The sequence below is a fragment of the Podarcis erhardii genome (assembly GCF_964252035.2).
Source record: "Podarcis erhardii genome assembly, chromosome: 7".
Taxonomy (NCBI): Eukaryota; Metazoa; Chordata; class Lepidosauria; order Squamata; family Lacertidae; genus Podarcis; species Podarcis erhardii.
In genome coordinates this window covers 61,356,717-61,373,291 of record NC_138511.1, presented here as the reverse complement: position 1 = coordinate 61,373,291, position 16,575 = coordinate 61,356,717, and the positions used below count along the sequence as shown (strand labels likewise).

The 16,575-nt window shown below is 47.6% G+C and overlaps 1 protein-coding gene across 4 annotated transcripts in view; it reads right to left on the bottom strand.

Annotated features, from left to right (window-relative positions):
* Nucleotides 1-4,208: 4,208 nt before the first annotated feature.
* Nucleotides 4,209-16,575, bottom strand: part of ADGRB2 (adhesion G protein-coupled receptor B2) — a 170,476-nt gene continuing 158,109 nt past the window's right edge. For all 4 annotated transcript variants that reach the window (XM_081870362.1, XM_081870363.1, XM_081870361.1 and 1 more), the window contains exons 24-31: nt 16,400-16,571; nt 14,379-14,474; nt 13,123-13,162; nt 11,547-12,211; nt 9,460-9,495; nt 6,877-6,981; nt 5,605-5,658; nt 4,209-5,203 (exon numbers count right to left, since the gene is read on the bottom strand). In XM_081870362.1, coding sequence (XP_081726488.1) covers nt 5,021-5,203; nt 5,605-5,658; nt 6,877-6,981; nt 9,460-9,495; nt 11,547-12,211; nt 13,123-13,162; nt 14,379-14,474; nt 16,400-16,571 — 1,351 coding nt within the window. In that variant the 3' untranslated portion in view covers nt 4,209-5,020. The remainder of the gene's footprint in view (nt 5,204-5,604; nt 5,659-6,876; nt 6,982-9,459; nt 9,496-11,546; nt 12,212-13,122; nt 13,163-14,378; nt 14,475-16,399; nt 16,572-16,575) is intronic.

Below are 16,575 nucleotides of genomic sequence, written 5' to 3'. Positions count from 1 at the left end.
CTACATGAACAGCTGCGCTAATCACACCTGCCCCCCAATCTCTCCATCTTCCATTCAGGTGAGCCAGAGGCATCACTACAGAACACATTTGAGGACACATTCCAGCCTGGCTCAGACACTCCAGGAGCAGGAGTCACTGAGAAGCCTGGCCTGGTCAGAGTCCTGAAGACTGCATTTATCCCCTGGCCTGAGCAGGAACTTCATAATGAAGGAACAGAGGGTAACAAGAAACTGAACGCTCCCTTTGTATAAAGCTCTGGTGTCTCTGCTTTTGGCAGTGTGGTCCCTTATTACTAACCTGTCTGCCCATTATAGACTTAGATTAAATCTTACTCTCACACATCAAACCTGTTTTTAAAAGTCTGCAGTTCTCAGGAACTGTCTGGGGTCAGTCTCATTAGAAACCCAGCCAGATGCTTCAGCACCACATGGCCAGCTGTTACAAGAGGCAGCAAATTAGGAGTGTCCAAGGAAAGCCAAGAGGCACACAGTGGATTGGGTGATGCAGACAAAATTGGTGGGACTGGTGTTAATGGGTGAGTGTGCTGCGTTTAGGACTTTTTCTTGTTCATGGCCTCATAGAGCAGGAATTAATCAACTCCAGAACTCTGTTCCAGGACAGAATCCTCCATATATCAACTTCCCATGGACCTAGTTCCAGGAACTCATAATTATTATTTTTCTTTGGCCCAGGCCCTTTAAAAATTCCATTTTTTTTAATGGAAGGGCATAAAGAGGCAGCCCTATTATGGAATTAGAGAATTACATTCTCCCTTTCTTTGGGCTTTTAAATGCCTTTGCCAGATACACAGATTCTGTTCTAAACATGTGTTTGTGTGTGTGGTGGCCTGCACTGCTGGCAGCTTTCAAATCAAGGAAGAGGATCCTGTGGCTCTTCAGACATTGCAGAACTGCCACTGCATGTCTGATCACTGGACAATGGTGACTGGGGTGAATGGGAGTTGGGATCTCATAGTGGTGCACCCTATTGGGCAACTCATAATCTCCTGCACTGAATGACCTGTCTTGGTTGCCAATCAGTAACCAAACTAGGTTTAAAGTGTTAGTCTTGTTGTCTGAGAGGCCATGTTATCTGAGAGACTGTTCTCTGGTCTGTGGTTGGGATCCTCCTGACCATACAATACCCTTCAGACACCCATCTGGTAGGGGCACACAAGTGCTCCATGGTAGCACTTACCATTAGGAATACTCTTCCTTATTGAGATCTGGTGAACACCAACCATGTCTCGCCAGAGTAGTACATGGTTTGGTTATCTTCCACTTGAGCTACTGCAATGTGCTCTACATGGTTACCTTTGAAGGTGACTCAGAAACTACAACTAATCCAGAATGCGACAGCTAGACTGGTGACTGGGAGCAGCTGCTGGGACCATATAACACTGGTTTTAAAAGATCCATGTTGCCTTGTGGTATGTTTCTAAGCACAATTCAAAGTGTTGGTGTTGACCTTTAAATCCCTAAATGGCTTTGGCCCTGTATACCTGAAGGAGTGCCTCCACCCTCATTGTTCAGCCCGTACACTGATGCCCAGCTCAGAGGGCCTTCTGGCAGTTTCCCCATTGTGAGAAGTGAAATTACAAGGCACCACCCTGTGGAACACCTTCCCAGCAGATGTCAAAAAGTTAAACAACTATATAACTTTTTGTAGACATCTGAAGGAAGCCCTGCTTGGGGAAGTTTTTAAGGCTTGATTGTTTGGTTAGGTTAGGTTTTCCTTATCCTTCTTCTTTCCCTCTGTATTTTTGTTGGAAGCTGCCTAGAGTGGTTGGGGCAGTCAGATGGGTGGGGTATAAGAATTTTGTCATTGTTGTTGTTGTTGTTAAAGACCTACCTGTTCACTTGGGCCACAGGGAGCCAGCACATGCCCCTTCAGAACTCCCATCAGCCCCAGTCATCATAGCCAATGGTAGCTGAAGATGGGAGCTGCTATTCAGAACCCTGAGCCAGGCTTTCTCTGATCCGTAATATTGTTAATAACCACTTACCTTGGTTATTGTGTTAACTTTATTGATTATTTTTTTATTGGATAGTCTTACATTTTATTATTGTCTGAACTGCTTCAGAATTTCTTTTGTGAATGAAAACCAAGATAGAAACCTTTTGCTAAATTGCAAACACCTGAAGGTTGATAAAAAGAAACAAGGGGGGGCACTACCACCAGTAAGATCTCCCCAAACCCAGTTCAAAGGGTGCCCCCACCAAATAATAACAACGGAAAGAGCCTTCTAGATTCATCAGTTGTAATTGGGAGGCATGTGAGTTGTTTCACTTCAGCCCCATCTGAAGGCCTGATTGGAGGGCAGGGTGGTGGACAGATGGGACATGTGGGGCATGCCACAGATTGTGTTTCGTGCCTCCCCTCATTTCAGAAAACACCATTTCCCAACCAAATCTGCAAACTCTGAACTGCAGCTGGGTTGGAAATTGCCAGCAGTTCTAGACTCCTCCTCCTCCTCTTTGTGGGCAAGGAAGGATCAATAATCGCCACTCTTCCCTTCTTCCTTTTGTGTTGTGCTGGAACAGCTGCCAAGCAGAGCCTGCACTTGGCAGCAGAGCCCTCCCAAGGAACCAGTCCAATGTGGCTGCTTCCCATCTGTTCTAACAAGGTGACTCAGGCTGAAGGTGTTCTCCAAACTCCCCGCTGGCTGTATTTATTGTCAAACAGTTTTTGCTTTCCCTGCTGCCTCTGGAAACGTGTGGAGTAGCTGAAGATGCACAGTCATTTTGTCATTTTCCTTTCAGGGTACTCTGGAGCCCAGCAGAAATAAACAGCGCCTGCCCAGGGGTGTGCAAAACCTCAGTCAGATACATTGTCACTGTGATATATATGACCTAAGTAGTGTGTAGCCAGAGTTCCCCTGTGTTCAAGGAATCCAGGTTCTGTGATGTGCAAAAATCCTGAGACTTGCATCCATCCCAAGTTTGATCCCTTGCATCTCTGAATAGGGCTGGGAAAGTCCCGTCTGAAACTCTAGATACCCACAACCAACAGCGTACAGATCAAGGGAAGTAATAGCCCCACTCTGTTCGTTATTGGTCATACCACACCCCGAGTCCTGTGCCTAGTTCTGAGCACCACAATTGAAGGATATTGACAAGCTGGAACGTGTGCAGAGGAGGGTGACCAAGATGGTTAAGGGTCTGGAAACCAAGCCTTCTGAGGAACAGTTCAGGGTTGTGGGTTCGAGTCCCGCATTGGGCAAAAGATTGCAAGTGGTTGGAACAGATGACCCTCTTGGTCCTTTCCAACTCTATGATTTTATGATTCTAAGTAAAATACAGTCCACTAGCCAGGTATGGTGACACAGCTAAGGTTCAGTTAATATTTTGGTTTTACTGTCTGGTCAGAAGCCTGCATTTCAAGCATCTGGAAGGACCCCAGAGCAAGTTGGTGGGCTACATTTGGCTTAGCAGGTCCCAAACTGGGGAGGTCAGATCAAAATTGCACATGATATTACCTCCCCTTTTTGAAGGGAGAACAAGCCTACCCAACCTCTGTTACCTTCCAGGCTGAAGACAGCCCAATAATATCCATTATGGAGGCTTGTTAGGGGTTTAGTAAGCCCTCAGATTTTGCTATTTCACGGTCAATGCAAAAAACAAGGACAGCGGCTCAAGCATGAGCCAGCTTTGCTCTCTTTGAAAAGAATCTCTTCTCAAGGCTGAAGTTCCATTTCGGGCCGACCAGAAGAAACAAAGATTTATGAAACAAAGATTGATATTAAGTTATCTTGTTGCTGGAGTTCCATTGGAATCGCATCAGCAACAAATATAGAAATAGAGAGTTATTCTCTTGGACTCAGTACTTTTTTTCTAAAAAAAATGTTTAGGGGTACTCTAATTTTCCTACTCATATTGAAATACTGCCCTTCAATGAGGCCAAACTTAGATTCACAAAATGTTTAGGGGTATGTGCCCCCCCTGCGCCGCCCCCCCAAGCACTGCTTGGACTTATTGCAAGAATATTGAACTGCTTGGCTTTGAAATATTGAGTTGGGTATGTTATTTTGGCATTGTAAATAGCATTTAAGACTCTTAAGTATTAGAATGTGTTGAATTTTGGTACATTACTGTTAATGAATTTTCGTCAGCCATATACTGACTTGGTATAAGGCAGGGCATCCTGTGCTTGTTCTTACATCATTGGTCAAAGAGCAGTAAAACCAAGAATGAAACAGCAGCAAAAGTTCCACAGAGTGAATGTTTTATTTCCAACAAACATAGCGCCCGCCCAGCCTGGGATAGAGCAGGTGAGGATGGGGAAGGGAGACGTGGGGAGGGTGTTCCAGGTAGGGAGGGAGACTCAGATTCAACCTGGGGCAGAATGGGGCAGAGAAGGAGCCAGGTCTTCTCCCCCGCTGCCCAGGCAGGGAGATCTGGTGCTGGAGGGAGGACGGTGCAAGGAGCCGAGTCTCAAACGGGGAGACGCAGGGCAGTGGCGACAGCTATCCCAGACTGCTGGCCGTGCACACAGTGCATGGCCTGAGGAAAGGTCCAGATAGAAAAGAGTTAAGGTTGGTTCTCTTGCCCCCAAGTGGGGGGAAACCTGCCCCTGCCCCTCCAAGTCCTGAGGCCGGAACAGCCGCTGGCGTGATTGTGTGAGCGCTTTTGGATCCTGGCAGTGAATCACTGCACGGGGAAAAAGAGGGGCTGGCAGAAGGTGTGCGTCTTTCTCTCTGTGTGTGAATGCCTCCCCGCCTCATCATGACCTCCAAGTGGAGCAAGTGCTTATGTGGGGTGTGTGCATGGCTGTGCCTTTGTGACACTTGGGGAGGGTGCAGCTCCTGCTATCCCGCCCCCTCTCCTCCTCCTCCTCCTCTCGAGGACCATTTAAAGAGGTGGCCACTGTTTCCAAAACTGCCCCCCTCCTCAGTAAAACCGCTGGAAGGGGGTGGAGCTGTCTTTTCTTTTTCTCTTCTTTTTCCAAAGTGTCAGTGTGAAAATATATATATATATTTATATATATTTATAGATCAATAAATCCCAGAGTTCACGAGGCTCACACTTCTGTCTGGAAGTCCCCCTCGGATAGATCCAGGCTCATGCAATGCTTCTCCCAGTCGGCGGAGTGCAGCTCCAGTTTCTCCCGGTGCTTGGAGGGCAGGGAGCTCAGCGTCATGGCCTTGAAGGTGCTCCAAGACTTCTGCTTCTGCTGCCGGCTCTCTGGGCTGGTGACTTCCTGCTGGGGAAAGAAGGGAGAGAAAAGAGGAGGGGTGCTGTTAGGCTACAGAGTGAAAAATAAACTGCACAAGATACACAGAGCGGCTTCCGCTGAAAATAGCTGGCCCAGAAATGACTGTAGCAGAGCACATAGAAGGATGCCTCCAGGTGAGACTGGAATCCTGTCCAAAACCCTTCATAACATGACTGTGGTATTGTCTACAGATAGCAATTGCTTTGCCAAGGCTCTCTGGTGTCCTGTGGACTCAGCAATAGCTTTAGAAGCTACAGATGCTATTCCTGATGGCTTTGGCCTGTTTCCTACTTTGTATATTAGGTGACCAGCACCAGCAAATCCTCTCCCATAATGCCTCTCTCTTCTTCCTTCCTCTCTCCCGTTATCAAAGGATAACAAAAACTTACGCCAGGCATATTCTTTTCCCCACTCCCTGAAGAGACGCTCCACCGCTTTTCTCTCTGTGTGAGAACAACAAGAAGAATTAAGCCCATAGACTATGCCTCCCCTCCCACTCTGTGATCCAACTCAACCTGGGCCCAAACTCTGGTATTTCATGGTGTGGAATTCAGCAGAGTTTACACTAAGGATGGGTGAATCGAAGGATTCCTAGTCTATGTCACTTTGTAGTGTGTTTTCCTCTTGTCTTCACATTTAATCTGCTTTTTAAACATCCTCAGTTGCAGGCACAGCTTAGCTATGCACATGGTTGTAACAGGGGTGGAATTGTAAGCAGTGTGGATGGTTGGGGTTGGTCAGGGGGAAACAACAGAAAAAGTACAGATAGTGACAGTTCAGTTAGAGCCAGAATACATGTAAGAGAAGCACAGTGACCCTTTTCCGATAGCAGTGATAAGTGACAAACAATTTGGCAATGTGGGGTTAATTATTTATTGTTTTATTTATTAAAATACATTCAAGGACCCCAAAGTGGTTTATAGAACAAAATTCACCATTCAAGTGTTAAGAGCATAAAATCGAAATAAAATCAACAGCAAACTCTAAACAATGCTGGGGATATGTACCTTATCTAAAATTGGCCAATAATGTAGTTGCAGAAAAGCCCAAGCAAACAAATGGGTTGGATGCAATGCTAGTCCTGTTTGGAGTTAATGGACATGACTAACTTAAGTTCTTTAACTTCAGCAGGTCAACTCTGAGTAAAACTTAGTTGGATACAACCCAATGTCCTCTTAGCTGCCTTCAGAAACACCCTCCTGTGGATGCCTCTATATAGCAGGTGAGTATAGTATTGGGAAAGAAAACCCTTGTCTCTATTCAGACCCAAAGAAATTCAATTCTGTTCATCAAGAAGTGGACTCTATTGGTCCATAATAAGATTCCTAGTTTTTAAGGTGTCATGAGACTCTTTTTTATCTTTCATAGTTAAATGCAACTTTCTTAAAAAAAAAAAAAATCAGTGGTCATCCTGTCCAAACGAACCCCAAATGTGAAATCTGTGTTGCACCAATTAAATCATTTCATCTGCCTTGACTTCTGCATATGCTCAGGAGCATTATGATGTCACATGTTCCAGAGGCATTCAAAACAGGTGCTGAGTTTAAACCACACACCCCACCCCTGCCAATCAGATTAAGCCCTGCTCAGTACTATTGCCAGATGCTCTCCGAGCCTTAATGAGGAAGGATTTTGTTCCTTTGCTTTCCTCCCATTCTTACCTTTGCTGCATTGGTAGCTGGAGCCCGATACCGGTCCAGTGTGTGGAACTTTTGATTCAGCTCGTGGTAAAGTTCTGAGTGGCGCTTTCTTGTATGCATGACTTTCTGCAGATTTTTAAATCAACAAGTCCCAAGAGGGGAGGGAGAGAGAGCAAAGAAAGAGCAGAGAAGTCAGTGGGCACAGGAGCTCATCTCCCCAAAGCAACTCTGGATGGTTCAAAGCACATGAAATGTGAGGAGTCCCTTGCCCATCCCAGCCTGAGCCTTGGACTCCCTTGGCAGCCTTAAGCCAGCACTTGCTTGTGCAGCAGGAGTGGAGAACCTCATGTGGACTTCCGCAGATTCCTCCTCTGTTCACATCCCTCCTGCACACCCTCCTCCCCAAGCACTTTTGCTTGCAACACAGGAAGATGCTGCATTAGACCATTGGTCCTCCTAGCTCAGCATTCTCTGAACTGTGATAATGCCTTTTGTGTATGTGTGTGTAAGCTCTGACATTTGCAAAAAAGAGAGAAGAGTCACCTCCATTGCTCCACCCACTTTTTTGCCTTTCACCCTGGCAGGTTCCCCTCACCCCAGAAGGTTTTCCAGAAGGGAATGCAGCCCTCAGACTGAAAAATGCCCTGCATCCTTGTTGCAGATGATGAGGATGATCAGTACTGGTCAACATTGCAGGGCTGTTCTGAAGATTTTTGAACGGGAAGAGTTTTGTGCTATTAAGGGGGAAATCTCTTTACTTCCCCAGATCAGGTGAGCTGGGATGGCCAATAATATACTAACAATAAATATATTATCCTGTTACAGATAGGTAGCCGTGTTGGTCTGCCATAGTCAAAACAAAATAAAAGTGTGTATCTGAAGAAGTGTGCATGCACACGAAAGCTCATACCTAGAACTAACTTAGTTGGTCTTTAAGGTGCTACTGGAAGGAATTTTTTTCTTTTCTTTTCTTTTCTTTTATATTATCCTGATTAGTGTTGCACAAGGAGTAGCCACTAAGATAACAAGCATGAAGCAAACTCCATCATAGAACTGTAAAGTTGGAAGGGACCAAGAGGGTCATCTACTCTAACCTCTGCAATATATCCTTTTAGTTTTTGAAGGGGAAATTCAAAAGCATTGTTGAACTTCCACTCACAAAGAACCGGGGCTGGCTGGAGGCAGGAAGTAGTTTTTAAGAGAGCTTTAGGCAGTCTGAAAGAGGCATTGTTCCCTGTGGTTTTCTCATTCCTTGTGTCCTGTTGTGGTCTCAGGCTGTTGCAGGTTCCTGAAGCACTACAAAGCCTAGCAAATTCTGTTCACAGGATGAGGTGGGTGCAGCCTGGAAGGTCCTTATCATACCTTGTGTCAAAGCTCCAGAAAACTATTGCCTCTCCCCTGCTGGATGTTAAGTGGCTGGCAGGATGGCCCAGAGTGTTGTTTTTCTTTTCCTCAGATCAACGACCAGAGAGTCTGTCAGGTCAACGTTTATGGGCGGAAATCAGTTGATGATGAGCCTTTAAGGCTGGCTGGAGCTGCACCCCACTATCAAACCTTTCGCAGTAAGTGGAAGGATATTACCTCTTCCCCCATAAACTCAGCTAAAATACTCGCATCTCTGGCTCCGGCATTTTAATCAACTGCTAACGCTCTTTATTGCCTGTTATAAAACTTGGGGGCCTATTTCATCAGATTATGCTTAAATCAGAACCAGGAAAAGAGGCTTGAGAGAGGAAATAAACAAAATGGGTATTGCAGTGCCTACTCCCTTCCTCATGCATGACATATGAGACTCTCCAGAAACTGACTGGGCTTCTGAGAAGAGAGAGCCTTAAGTAAAGGGGTGGGGTGGGGGTTCTCTCCCCAATCCTGTTTTGTCTCCTTACATACCCACACACCAGCTGGCTAAAACCTTCTCTAACTTGTCACATGATTACTTGTGCTCATGATTGCATTGGGGTGGTTACACATGGTGCTGCTTTCTACTGTTTGTGTAGTTTTGGGATGGAGATACTGCTTTGTTTCCCATCAATGCATGTCCCATAACTTCCTGCCCAAATCCTGTAACTTGCTATGAGACACACATTCCATTTTGCTTGTTTTGCCCTGCTTTTCTGGCACTATAGTGCAAGAGATCCCCCTCCAGATTAGCAACAATGCGATAACATTAGGGAAGCATTGCAGAATAAAGTGGAATGACGTGTGGATGGTCCAGTATAAATCCACCACTAACAAACTATTGCAGTATTAAGGACAGCTTGCAAAATATACCCAACAACAACAAGAGTCTGGAGGGGCACTACAAACCTAATTGGTTTGAGACAAGTATCACTGACTCCAAAGAATCCTGGGAACTCTTGCTTGACATGAATAGCTAGAAATTCATAGGCCTCCTGGGCTCAGAACTACACTTCCTGAGGTTCTGTGGGGCAAGTGTTGGAGATGGAATTATTCTTAAACCAGTTTAAGTCTGTAACAAACTGAAGCTGATAGAGATCTGTATCATATAGACATCTGCTGTGCAGAGCACAAGAATAATCTCGTTGGGGCAAAGGAGGTCTCTTTGTGACACCAGGAAGAAGAGAAGACTGGGCAGGCACTTACCTCGAAATCCAGGTCAGAGTACCGCAGTCTTTTTCTCTGGGGAGGGATGTAGGCATATCACAAAGGAAACGGATGCAAAAAAAGGGGGGGGGGAAAGGAAGGGAGGGAAAGAAGCCTTTACTAATTTGTTCAGCATTTAGAGAGCACGTGTATGGGAGGAGGGTGGGCCCCCAAAACCTAATAGCACATAAAGGAAGCCCATCAACATGACTTGGGATGGGAGGATTGGAGTAGAAGTCTGTCAAAGTATTTTAGGAGGAAGAGGAGAAAGGAAGTCCCAAGCCATTATGGCAGCAGCACAAAAGCAACGAGAGGCAAGGGTCCCTACCCCAAATTCCTGAGGCAGTTTGACTGGCACTTCCTGTTTCCAGCTGACTAGAGAGATTTAGGTAGCAACCAAATGGGAATTGACCCATGCAATGGTTACAATGTTTAGGACTTTTCAGTTTGGAAAAAAAGATGAGTAAGAAGAGGCATGATAGGGCAGTATATAATTTGCTTGGTGTGGCTAAAGGGTTTCCCCCCTCCATATTTCATAATTGTAGAGTTTGGGCCCATCCAATGAAGCTCAATGCTGGAAAACAAAAGTATTTCTTCACACAGTACATAGTTTAAATCACAATTGGGGGGATCACCAATGCACCCACGTCCTGCTTTCAGCTTCACATAGGCTCCTGGTTGACCACTGTGAGATCAGTATATAGATGGATTAGATGGGCCATTGGCCTGATGCTGCAGCCAGGTTCTTCTTAGGTTCTTATTGGAAGCTGAGAAACTCTTCCGCTCCCCCAGAAAGCCACATTTCTCTTCCCAGCTTGGAAAAGCTGCTGCCTGTGGCTTTGCACAAAAACTGTGGGCGCACATATGTGTGTTCATTAGCAACTGCTGGTGAGCTGAAGCCAGCTCTTAATTAATGGGAGGTTATTCCCACAATCAGCTTTGTCTGCAGTGACTTCTCCTTTGAAAGGCCAGACTTGAGGGTGGAAACCCCCCAAAATCTGCCTTTTCACAGCTGCAGGGAATCTGTTTTGCAAACAAAGTGGGTGGTGGGAAAGGACACTGAGCAAATGCCACATTTGGTGAAGAGTGGAGAAAAAGAGATGAAGCAAAACCCAGCTGGTCTCCACACTGATCTGTAGGGTCCTTTGGAGGATAGAAATGAGTGCCAAAGTGGGATGGGGAAAGGCACCTTCCATGCTTATGATGAAAGTCTGAATGGGTACTTCTGCCTACTGCCGTAGCCTTTGGCAACCCAATGCCCTCCAGGTTTTTGGACTACAACTCCCATCAGCCACATTCCAAAGCATCTGTAGGGAACCAGGATGGTGAAGGCTGCACTACAGAAAGAACGTTCTCCCTCCTCACAATTCTTAACCCTTTCTGCTTGGTGCCGGCACCTCAACTTTCAATGGGTGTAGTGATGCTACAAACTTAAAAATAACGTCACAATTGCTCACCTGTGGAACCCTGGGGACTGTAGCTGTGCAAGAACTAGGCTTGTGTACCAGCAATTTCATCATATTGCTGTTCCCAGGATTCTTTTTTTGGAGCTGGTGAGCTATGATGCTATAAACTGACATAATTCAGTATTCTTTGCTGCAGATTGGCCTTTGTATCATTTGGAATATTCCTCAGTTATTGCATTAATTCATGCACACTCCCCTCTTTTGTGGTACCCTGTATTCATGCTCAAGCCACCAACTTGTGCATCCTTCTATAGATTTACCTGCACAGACATAAATTTTGCCCATGCACCCTCTCTTCTAGCGGGTGCATAATTTAATATTTTTGTAAACTGCTTTGAGGTTTTGTTACAATCAAGCGGTATATACATCTTTTCAAACAAATAAATCAATAAAGTGGTGACCTGCAGATAAATACAGATGTAGGCATGCAGACTCGATGCCCATTCCCACTTTGAGAAAGCACTGTCTACACCAGCCTTGCTCCCATCAGCTACAGACAGCACAGCACTGTATTGGCCAGAGCTGATGGAAGTTGCTGTCCAACATACTTGGTAGGTGCTACATTGGGGGAGGCTGGCCTACATGTCTCCCCGGCCCGCTCCCGCCCACTGCTGCTCTTACCTCCAGGGAGCCCACCTTCATGGCGGAGCCAGGCACAGTGCGTGGCATGGTGCGGCTGCGCTCCGACAGCTCTGAGGCCAAGATCTGCCGTACTGTAGGGTGCTGCTTGAACTGGAGGCCGTAGGGGTGCTTGACCGTCCCGTACGGCTGGTTCAGGTTCACGTTGATGTGGTCCATGGAGGCAAAGCTGGGGTAGGCTTCGGCTTCCATGGGGTGGCGGCCCTTGGCCAGGCCCGGCGCATCATCCAGTTTAATGTTGAGCTTGCCCTCCTCCCTGGTGAAGGGCTTAAGGCTCACTGTCCGCCGTGGCAGCACCATGTAGTTGCTCTCCAGGGTGGCCTCCTGTGGCCGCAGCCACCCATAGTCCAACTGCCGCAGGCTGCTGTCGCCACACAGGTACACCGCCCCCCGAGCTGGATCCAGGTTGACGTCCTTCTTCGCAGGAGGGTCGTTGAGCTCGTTGAGCCCTTTCACAATGTTATGTGTCATTTTGGGCACCTGGACCAGGATGGAAGTGGGTGGGATATTCCCAGGAAGGGTGGAGAAGCCCAGGCTGCCCTCGGAGCTGGTGTTGAGCTTCGGATCCTCGTCCCCATCCAGGGAGATGCGCGACAAGGTGCTCGTGATGGTGGCTGGGTTGCACGTGTTAACCTCTTTGAAGAGGACTGGGAGGGAAGTGGACAGTCAAATGGAACATGAAACAGTTTCTGGGAGAATTAAGGGGAGCACCTGCACTTAGGGAATGCTTCAGTCTGTGGATTTGGGGCTGGGTGGGAAGGAAGAAAGGTGGAAAAGTCCCTTTGGTGGGAGCACTTCTCAGTCTGAAGAGCACACCAGGGGAGGGTGTTAGCTGGAGCTGTTGTCATAAATGGAGGTAACAGGAGCGGTTTTTCCAGGAACCTGGAGATCCAGGTATGCTTAAAGAACAGCCCAGAAGAACCTGAAAGATGAGGTGGAACTGTCTCTGGGCACCTCTGGGCATGCAAATGCTGCGAGCTGGCATTTGCTAGCCTGGTGCCCTCCCAATGTTTTGGTTTTCACTTCTCGTCAGCCCCAGACAACATAGCTATACAATGCTGGGAGAGATGATAGCATGGACATGCTGGCTGGGGCTGATGGGAACTGGCTGTGCAAAATATCTGGAGGGGACCAGGTTGGCAAAGACCACGGAATTGAAATTGTGAGCTGGGTAGATGACATGGCACAGGGGAGTTCCTTGTGGCCAGTTGTGAATACTGGGTGTGGGTGATTAATCGGAAGCCCGCTGAGCCTTAAGCTGGAAACTCATGGGACTGACAGCTAGTCTCTTTTGTCACCAGCTTGACCTAGCCCTTCCTATTTCCTTCCTGCCTGTGGGATGTGCTGTTCCTGGGGGGGCTCAGGGGCTGGTTGCCTAGCATAGGACCATCCTTGCTAAAAACTATGCTCCTGATCCCTCTTCCCTATGGAGGCCCATGTTCTGCAATGTCCTCAGAAAGAACTTTAACTGGCCCCTTCCCTATTCGATGATAAGCTCTTCCCAAAGCCTCCCTGGCTGACCCATACGAGTGCCAGAGAGAAAGGAAGAGGGACTCACCTGTCTGACACGCCAGGTCAACATCCTTTTCAAAATCTGTCTATAAAAACACAGAAAGAGGGGGAGAAAGGGAGAGAACGAAAGAGAGACGAGAGAGGAAGCGAGAGGAAGAGACAGAGAGAAGGTGGGAGTGGAGAAATGAATGCATCGTGGGCAACAAAGGTGGCTCAGTGATGTTCCTTAGCCAGCTTTGAGCCTTTCAAGAGGCATAAATATTACGCTGGAGAAGGGAGACCGAGTGCTTTTTGAACATTTTTAGGGAGTTACAGCCAACTACATTCTACTCAGAGCACTCAAGGAAATCAGTGGGCTAAGTTAGTCAATGCCTCTACTCTGCGTAGGCCTAGGATTGACTAAAACACTTTCTTTTGGAGATGCCACATAAAACCCACCCACCCACCCAAGCTCAAATGATTGTGCTGTATTTTCCTGTTCATATGCAACATGGTGGTGTTAAAATCTGACAACTGATTGACTGTACACACACACACACACACACACACACACACACACACACACACACACAATATCAAAGATGGACATGCCTAATCCAAAATGGCAGCAATGTCATTTCCAAAATGGCAAGTTTTGCCACCTTGGATGTGTTGAAAGGCTAAAACATAGTGGCCAAGGGCTTGAGCTATGCAAGCCATTGATTTAAGTCTCAGTAAACATAACCTCCCTAGATCAGTATTCCCTAACCTGGTGCCCTCCAGATGTTTTGGCCTAGGACACCCATCAGCCCCAGTCCCGCTTTGTGTCTCCTCTGTAATAAAAATAACATTAGCTTAGGCCACAGAGCACTTGTAAGAATCACTGACAGCATATGTGAAAACACTTGTGGGAAGCCAGTGGCGTAGCGTGGGGGGTGCAGGGGGGGCCGGCCGCACCGGCCGCAACATCTGGGGTTAGGGCAAATCCACAGGTTAGGGGGCGCAAATCCACGGGTTAGGGGGCGCAAATCCACAGGTTAGGGGGCGCAAATTACTTGCCTTGCCCCGGGTGCTGACAACCCACGCTACGCCACTGTGGGAAGCACTATATAAGCACAGACCATTCCTTACTGTGTGTGCCCAGAAAGGTTCTAGATCATGTCAGCATCAGCTCTGCGAATATCCCATCAAGGAGGACTCAGCCAAAACAAGCTTGTGAAAGCCTAGAAGGGGATGCGGGGGGGGGGGAGTGCAACACCCTTTGTGCACATGCGACCAGTTCTCCCTCCCCCACCCTACAACATGGGCCCCACACTCACTCACCATGATCTGGACTTGCCCATTCTTGCAGGAGTCAGGGGAGTTCTCATTCTCGTCACTCTTGCACACTCCGATCTGGCACTTCACCACATCTTGTACCTGGGAGAGGTACAGACAGGCAATGTGGTCTCAAGTCTCTGGAGGCCTCAGACCTTCTCCCTCAATCTGGCTCCTGTTCTGTTGCTACTTCCCCCACCAACCAGAGCCAACACTGGTGGTAGAGAGCATCAAGTTCCATCTCCACCTGTTGGCTAGACCAGGGGTGGGGAACCTTTTCAAACACCGAGGGCCACATTCCCTCGTAGGCAACCTTTCGGGAGCTGCATGCCAGTGACTACGGGAGGGGGGAAAGGGGAGAGATGCAGAAGTGGGCAGAGCAAAATGGAGGTGCATGAGCTGTGGGCAGCATGTGCTTGGGGAGGGCTTTGCATCAGTTTCTGCTTCCAATCGTGCGGCAACAAATTTCCTACTGCTGCTTATACACTGTTACCTTGGGAGTATTTGTGAGCTAGCATCAAGCCTCCCTTCAACCCCTCCACCCCCCCCAATGCTTTTGTTTATTAGTCTGCATAAATTGTGACTCGCTCAGCTTGCGTGCCTAAAGCACACCAGCCGTTTCGGAGGAGCTTCTTAGCACCCCGGTGCCAGCCTTAATGCCGCTGAGCGACCAAATCTGTGGCAAGGACATGGCCGTTACTAGCTCCTCGCTCCTGACAGGAGAGTGAGGGATGTGGAAAGCAGCTGGCAGCAGCGGGCGTTGCATGGGCCACCTCTGCGGGGCCTGTGCTTTATGTTTATGGAGCAGTCGCTCACCACCCATCAGGCGAAGATAAATGGGGAAGTGTAAAAAGTCAAGGGTAGGGAGAAAAACTCTGGCCTGCAGTGTGCATATGGATGAAATACGAAGAAGGTTGTCTCCATGTAGGCTGAGGGAAATGTAGCCAATTCTCCACCCATGTCCCAGGCAGCCATTAATTGGACTGACTGTTTTAGAACCCGAGCAAATGAAAGTGGGTTGGGATGGCAAAGGCCATTTATTTATTTTTTGCTTCATCAAAATTATATACTGCTTGATAGTAGGAAAAAACCTCAAAGCTTTGAACAGTGGGGTTTGTGTGGAATAAATAAATTGGGGGATTCTCCTTCCCTGTGTCCCATCAAAAAGACTGCCCCCTCTGTGTAGGCCAGGGGTGGGGAACCTCAGGCCCAGGGTCCAAATGTGGCCCTCCAGGCCTCTCCATCAGATCCATGGACCCCCAGGCCACACCCCTCTATGACTCTGTTTGCCTGCCAGGTGTGCAGGTGTAAAATTCTGGACTGTGCATGCCTTGCATTTAGGCTACGTTGCTGCTATTTCTCCCACTTTTTACCTCTGGCTACATCTACCACTGGTATGTGGCCCCTGGAAGGCTGCCCCTGAGGGGATGTGGCCTATGGCCTTCAAGAGGTTGGGTTCACCTCAGTGCAGAACAGTGATTCCCAAATGCTAGACAGGAGAGGTCGACTTATTATCTAAATGAAAACTGGAAAAACCTGCTGTTCTTAAAGCTGAGCTGAAATGTTCCATCCCCAAGAAAAATGGGAGCACCAGCAGGGGCAGACTTAAGTGGTTTTTATTTGGAGGGGATGTCAAAAAATTTTCTGTATATGAATTTATTGTCAGAGAGGGAAAAAGGCTTGTGGTTGTTGTTTTTTAGATGCCTGTTAAACCAGCCTAATTTTGAGAGGCTACAAATTGGAGAAATGTATTATTACATCCCACTTTTTTATTTCAAGGTGGCGTTCAGTTATCATCAGTTTGTTAGAGCGTGGTGCTGATAATGCCAAGGTTTCAGGTTCAATCCCCATAGGGTCTACCTGCATCTTGGTACTGCATCTAAGGATCCCCTACAATTCTATGATTCTTTGATCTCTCCTTCATGTGTTTTGTGTTTCTCTGTTAAAATAATGACTCAGGAAAGAGAAAGCACAGCAGGAGGACACCCAATGAAAGTCCCAGCACATTGGCAGTGCATGTCGCCCACCTCTCTGCGCAGAAAGCAGTGGACCGTGATGATGACGAAGCCCTGGACCGAGTTGAAGACTGCAAAGAGGACCTGGAAGAGGATGGAGCGCCGGTCGGTCATGGCGAGCACAGCCGACATCCAGGTGAGCGCCAGCAGGGGAAGGACCACGCAGGAGCTCCATAGCGATGCCCTGG